General features: G+C 33.2%; 1 protein-coding gene across 1 annotated transcript; it reads left to right on the top strand.

Annotated features, from left to right (window-relative positions):
* The first annotated feature begins 3533 nt into the window (after nt 1-3533).
* LOC131161476 (protein PHOSPHATE-INDUCED 1) lies at nt 3534-5300 on the top strand. The gene has a single exon (XM_058117258.1). It carries the CDS (start codon nt 4177-4179, stop codon nt 5128-5130), a length of 954 nt encoding a protein of 317 aa, XP_057973241.1. The 5' UTR covers nt 3534-4176; the 3' UTR covers nt 5131-5300.
* Nucleotides 5301-7578: the final 2278 nt, after the last annotated feature.

Here is a 7578-nt window from a genome sequence, read left to right on the forward strand (position 1 = left end):
ATACAGCTCAAATACACTCACATATGATATGAAAATAAGCTCAATGTGAGAATGTGATTTTCATAAAGAATAATCTTTGAATAAATATATGTATGATGAGTGCTCAAAGATTTTATGCCCAAATAAGAAATTTTTTCAAAAATATTTCTCTAAATAAAGTGATGGAGAATCTAGGGTTTATGGCTCAAAATTATTTTCACAAGTATAAACCAATGAGCCTTTGAATCTTGCAATGGATGTGCAAGATTCACAAGTAAGAAATAGTTTTTCTCCAAGGAAATTTATCAATGGGATGTGAGAGTAAAAATAATATGATTTGTAAATAATAAAATGCCCAAGATAAAGAATGCTCTCTTGAATATGATTTTTCAAATAAATAACAAGGAAAGGATGAAAAACTAGCTTGAAAGAGTAAAAATAAGATATAAAAATTTTAGAGAATTTTATAGCTAATCATCATGTTAATTATGAATTATGAAGGGGTATATATAGAGTTGGGTGAAAATCTGACTGTTGGGGATAAAAGGGTAATTTTAGACAAAAGTTTAACTATGTTCAATAAAAATTAACTCTGTTTAACTGCAGTAAAAATTTTGCCAACCCGAGAGGCTTAGTCGACCATATTCAAGGTTCGGTCGACCATATTGCTAAGTTTGGTCAATCGAGGCAATTTTGAACTAAGGATTTAGTCGAATGTTTCAGAGTGATTCTGAACCCTTTGTGAGTTCAATCATGCAAGACAAGGTCGGTTGACCATTTCTATATATTTGGTCGACCAAGGTAAGGTTTGATTAGCTACTCATCTAAGTTTGGTTGACCAAGGCCAATTTGAACTATGAGTTCGGTTGACCAAGTTTATGGGGTGTCAAACACGTGTCAGTTCGGTCGACCAAGGACCAAAGACGATACGTTCAATTCAGAACGGTCGATCGTGCGAAGTCAAAATGTTGACTTCCAAACACTTCGATCAACCGTGGCAATTACACTGTCAAGGGTTCGGTCAACCGAGACAGTCAAACTTTGACTCAGGGCTGGTTTGGTCGACCAAGTTGATTTGTACTAAAGGGTTTGGTTGATCGAGACTTTTGAATTAAGCCTAAAAACTCGACGTCGGTCGACCGAAGTTTTTGTAAACTTCGTTTTAACTCTAATCTTTAACCATAACCAGTTAGTTATTTAAGAAATGAGTTTCTGTGTAAAGTGCTGGTCCCTAAGGTCAGTCTGTGGCAATTATGAGCTTATCATTCACATCATGCATTATATTACAAACCAAATTAAAACGTAAAATACATTTACAATCAGAATAAATATCTTCTTCTTTGCTCTTTTGTCTTCCGTGGAAAATGTCAGTTGATATGAGCTTTAAGGTCTTCTAACTTTCACTATCCTTTCCTTTATGTGTGCGCTAACATATTAAGTCTGTTAAAACATTGAATGCACACATAAGAAATTTGTGGTTTGTCATTATCAAAACCAGAGATCGGACTCAAAAAGTCAACAACCTTCAAGTTTGACATTTTTTGGCTAGGTAATAAGTGTTATTGTATGTCTTGGCTTGGTGTCCTTTACTTGTTGAGGACCTTGCAAGCCAAGAGCCCTTGCTTTGCTACGAGTGAGTGGACCTATAAAGTTAGAATTGTTAAAGGTGTTGATATAATCACCTATAGATTTGGAAGCTATGGAAATAGTAGCAACATTCGTTTTGGTCTAATTCTTTATTGGAAGCATTAGATAGTAGCAACGATTTTCTTGGCATAATTCTTTGTTGGAACCATTGGATCTAAGGAAGTGAAGTTGAAAATTTATTGTGAGGAAGGAGATAATAGGTAGAGTTGTCCCACCAAGCATGCCAGAAATTTGTAACGACAAAATTTATGCCTTAAAATTAAGACAGGAAAATTCTTTACAAATATTTTATTTTAAAATTATAGGTACAATCTCTATGGATTTTTACAATAAAGAATAAGAAATTCCTCTTATTTTATTTCCTTGGAAGTGGATTTGTTGGCTCGAGGGTTCAAGGAGTGTATCTTTGAATTAGATGGTGAGGATCTTTTGACAAATTTAGTTATATCGGAAGATGGATTCATATTCAATATTCGGGGGCGCAAGCTTGATTATGTACGATGGATATTTGAGCAGGAAACTAATTGCACAAATATAATCCAAAAATTTATTGATATTTCTCGACTGTAAAAATTGACAAAGAGTAAGACTAGATTGATGTATGTCTTCTCTCTTAATTCTTCTTCCTTTTTTTTTTTTTTTTCAGAGACCCCTTGAGAAATGCCACATAATGTATTTATTGGCCAGAACTAAAATTTGATGAGCCCATTAAAATAATTAGTCTTAAATTTATTTAATTTTGACCAACCAAATCAATTGTAGACATTTATATATATATATATATATATATATATTTAATTTCTACAAATGATTAAAATAACTAGCCATAATTAAATTTATTTTGACTAATTAAATTAAATATAAATATCTATAAATATTTTAATGTCTACAAAATCTTTATACTTCCTTTATCTCCTAAAAATAATAAATTAAAAATGCAAAGAGCATACCCACAACTATTATTTAATAAAATGTAAAGAACATACCTACTATTCATCCATAACTAGTCTCTATTAAATATTGTTAAGCAATTTTTTTTTTTGAAGTAGGAATGTATTAAATAGATCATAAATGTTACACTTACCTCCTAAATATCACACTTTTATTTACCCACTATTTAATGCATATTATACTATGTGTATGACACAATTATATAAAACAGTGGAAAAGTAAAAGTATGATGTTTAAATGTTAAACGTGACAAAAATAAAACAAAAACCTATATATTTAATGAATATTTAAAAATAAAGTGATTTATTTCAATTTCAATTCATTCTTATACATTAAAAAATTTGACTTGCATATAATGAGTCCATAAACCAAATTTATTCTTGATTAAAAAAAAAACTTAATCTTATTAGTTTAATTCAAAAAGAATATAAAACTAGAACAATGTATTACTTGAATACGAAACTTAATAAATAATGTACACATACATCTTACTATACTAACTCCTCCCTCAGACTTAGAACGAATAGCATAGGATACCTCTATATGTCAACTATGTTTTATGTTATTCACTACATTTAACCCACTAAGTAATTTAAAAAAAAAAAAATAGACTATGAATTCATTTTAAAATGCAATTGTAAGCCACCACAAACAAGGGTGGGATTCAAGGGTGTGTTTATTTTGGAGGATATAATTTGTAATATTATACTAAATAATATTTAATTAAAATTTTTAAAATAATTTTTTTTTAAATTTTCCCTCTTCAAGGGAGAAGATTTAGACACAAGTATTTTTTTTTTCTTAATTTGTACTAAGTTGAAATAATTGAAAAAAAGGAAATCAACTCTTACCTATATACATTGGTTAAGAAATCCCTTTTTATTGTGAAAAATATGACCTAATTTTGACTTCATTAAATCTAAGAGTGTCAATTTTTTTTAAAAAAAAATAAACTCAAGAAAAACGTTTACCATTAACTCATAAAATAGAGTTACTAAGTTATACACATAAGTTCTTTCTCAGCCACATTGAAATTATAGGAAGCAAAAGCTTCTATTTTTGATTGAAGAAACGTTTCCTACTTTAAGATTTGAAACCTGATGGCCTTGCAAAAGGCGCACGGAAGGACCACCGCAGCGGCATTGCATTAACTGTACCTCTGCTCCTTTTATTATGCACTCTAGCTGTCATAGTGCTGGAGCTCTTGGGACACCTCCATTGAAATCGACAAAGCCACCCCCACTCCCTGCCCCGCCCTGCTCCATCCACTCACAGCCATTAATTAACAAAACACGCAACGCGGTCGCGTACACAAGTGTGACTACGTCAAGCTGGCATTACTTTAACCCCCACTTTCTATTGCTTGCTAATTGCGTTTCCTTTCCTTCTTACTGGTTTCCCTTCCACACCTCTTGCTCCTCATCCTAATCCCAATTCCCAAATGCCATACTATATATACATGCACCCCACGCAGCCTGCTTCTCCATCCCACTATATATACATATACCCCACGCAGCCTGCTTCATCATCCCATCAGTTCACCCTTCACTTCAACCATCAAGTAATTACCCAGTTGTGAGAAGGTCATTTTACATTGTTATGGCTACTTTCGTTTCTACCCCTTTGCTTCTCCAACTCTTCCTCTTCGTTTCTCTGCTTCATTTCACCTCCGCCGCTAGACAACTCGCCAGGTCGACTCAAGACCCCACTCTTGCCTTCCGATACCATAACGGTCCTCTCCTCACGGGACCACTCTCCGTCAACCTCATCTGGTACGGCCACTTCAAGCCTGTCCAGCGTGCCATCGTCTCCGATTTCCTCACCTCCCTCTCATCTCCCCGACCCCCCATGGCCCAACCCTCGGTTGCCACCTGGTGGAATACCGTCGAGAAATACTACCGCCTCCTTAATTCTAAGAAGCCCTCTTCGGTTGCTCTCTTCCTCGGCGGTCAAATCCTAGATGAGAGCTACTCTCTCGGGAAATCACTCACCGGTCAGCAGATCGAACGACTGGCGGCAAAGGGCGAGCAGAAGAACGCCATTAACGTCGTGTTGACGGCTTCCGATGTGGCGGTTGAAGGCTTCTGCTCCAGCAGGTGCGGCAGACACGGATCGTCCCAGAGCTCCAGCATCCGAGACGGCAAGAGATCCAGATTTGCTTACATTTGGGTGGGTAACTCCGAGACTCAGTGCCCGGGTCAGTGCGCCTGGCCGTTCCACCAACCTATCTACGGACCCCAAACCCCGGCCTTGTTATCACCCAACAACGACGTCGGTTTGGACGGCATGGTCATAAACCTGGCTAGCCTTTTGGCAGCAACTGCTACAAACCCATTTGGAAATGGGTACTTCCAGGGCGTAACGGGGGCTCCGTTGGAGGCTGGTTCGGCTTGTACGGGAATTTACGGGAACGGGGCTTATCCGGGTTACGCCGGGAGCCTGTTATTGGATAATGCGGGTGCCAGCTACAATGCGCATGGTGCGAATGGGAGGAAGTACCTGCTTCCCGCATTGTTTGATCCGTCCACGTCATCGTGTTCTACGCTAGTTTAAACCATGTATGCGTATGGGATAAGAAACCCAACGGCTGGGTATAATTTAGATGTAGGGGGAGCGTAGTTGCCTGAGATTCTTTCATTTGTTTATTTATTTATTAAATTTTGTATTGATTTGAAGACTGAAATAAATATACCAAAAAATATTTATTTCATTCACAAAGAAAAGCATTGTTATGAATTTGGATGTAGGGGGCTAAATTTTGGACTTTAAGAAAATTTTAATATAATTTTATATTATATATTATTCAAATTTAATACAAATAAATTCAAAAAGACAAAAGAATGTATAAAAAATATATATATTTTTTATATTTCTAATACATGAAATTAAAATGCATATAAATTCACATTTGACATGATTAATATATTGTTGTTTCAAATAGAGTTTAGTTATTAAAAAAAAAAAATCTACCATTTCATTATAATTAATTTGCCCTAGGTCTAGGATACATGAAAGTCCTAAGTCTTTTATGTTATTGTTACCTTTATGAGGATGATGGAATAATATTGTTTTATAAATAAAATTTTAATTTGACAAGAAATCTTTTTCATTTTAAAAATTTTGGTGGAGGCACTTGTCCTTACTAAATTACTTGTGTGTCCGTCACAACTTAGGCATTAGGGAGTCAAAGTCGGTCAATATTCGGTATGCTATAAAAAAAATGTTCATTGGACTAGGAAAATTAATTTAAATAAATATATATATATATATATATATATATGTAAACTTTCGTTTTAATTTTTTTTTTTTTTAATGTTTGATCAATGATTTCATTTGAAAAGGAACTAGAAAAACAAGAATAGTATTCAATTTTCATTGTATTTCTCTACATCAAATAAAATGAATAATTTGATAAAAAAATAAAAAAAATATTAATGATGTGCAAAATTAAAATTACTTTTTTTATTAATATGATACACACACACACACACACACACACATATATATATATATATATATATATATATAAATTTTCTTTCTCTCTTTTTGATAATTAAAAAAATTAAAATGTGATACCTTGATATTTTTATTTCCTTTTTTGTAGTAATTTTTTAAGCTCCAAAAGAATACTAAACTCATGTTGGATCAAGAATGTTGTTCCAAAGAAAAAAAAAAAAAACTAAATTTTGAAAAAAATTATTATATATTCTCTCTTTATAAAGAAGGGGAACCTAGGTACAACAATAAAGTTGTTGCCATGTGACATGAATATCACGAGTTGAAGATGTGAAAACAGTCTCTTTAAAAAATGTGACGTAAAGCTAAGTACTATAAATCCATCATGGTTTGTCCATTCCCCGTACCTTACATACCAATGAGTTTTTGCATTGGTCTACCCTTTTTTCTCCTATATAAAATATCATTTCAAAACAAATTTGTTCTAATTTGTCTTTCTTTTGCAATTTCCTCGTTAATAAAAAACATTAAAAAATACAATGTTCATATTTTTCTTTGCCCAACTTTTCAATTCTAAGTAAAGCCTTAAAAGTTTCCCTCTCTAATTTTATATAAAAAAAAAATTAGAATTGACATTCCACACTAAGATTACTAGTTGCGTATTTTTGTTATAATTAAATTTATTTGAAATATATTTTTATTTTGTCTGTGACAAGTGTGTCAACAATTAGTCCATGTGATAGAAACTAGCTCCAAGTGTGGTTAAGTCATGTTAAATCATGTTTGCCTTATATATTTTTTATTAGATATAACTCTTACACTTTAAAATTTTATTTTTCAAAGATACCTTACCAAGTGAAGGCTTATTTAAAATGTTGTTAAATTGATTAATTTATGGGTATGCTAAGCTAATATTGATAAAATTTAAAAACTTTATTCTAATTTTTCTAATATGTGCGTGAGAAGAAGGTGAGAGTAGAAGGGGGGCATGTACAAGAGCAGACATGTACCCATGAAGGAAATGAACCTCGGTGGTCCCTTAAGGTCCTTACATGTCTTATTGATTAATGAGGCATAGGTCAATCTAAACACTCTTAAGAGTAATTGTCATTTAGATGTCGTACAAGGTATTATAAATCCATCATAATAGATCTTGAGACATTCTTGACTTATCTTAGAAGACTTATATTAAGAGAGTTCTAAACAAGTTTACTATGCAGTCATATTCATTGTGTGCAACTACCATGTTAAAGGGTGATAAACTTTCAAGAAATTAGTGGTCCTCAGAATAATGATGATATAGAATATATAAAAGAGGTCCTTTATGCTTCAGCTACCAGCAAACTTATGTGCGCACACACACACACACATTCCAACATTATATGCAATTGGTTTGCTTGAGAAATACTTGAATGGCCTTGGGGTGAATCATTGGAAGGTTGCAAAGAAGGTTATGAAGTATTTGCAGATGAAGTATTTGCAGAGTACTAAAAGATTACAATCTTACTTACAACAATCATATCACCTTGACGTAATTAAGGATTC

The sequence above is a fragment of the Malania oleifera genome, chromosome 8, assembly GCF_029873635.1.
Source record: "Malania oleifera isolate guangnan ecotype guangnan chromosome 8, ASM2987363v1, whole genome shotgun sequence".
In the NCBI taxonomy this organism is placed as follows: Eukaryota; Viridiplantae; Streptophyta; class Magnoliopsida; order Santalales; family Ximeniaceae; genus Malania; species Malania oleifera.

Bases quoted from the DNA above. Each gene is read 5' to 3' on its own strand.
- LOC131161476 (XM_058117258.1), top strand. From the start codon at position 4,177: ATGGCTACTTTCGTTTCTACCCCTTTGCTTCTCCAACTCTTCCTCTTC.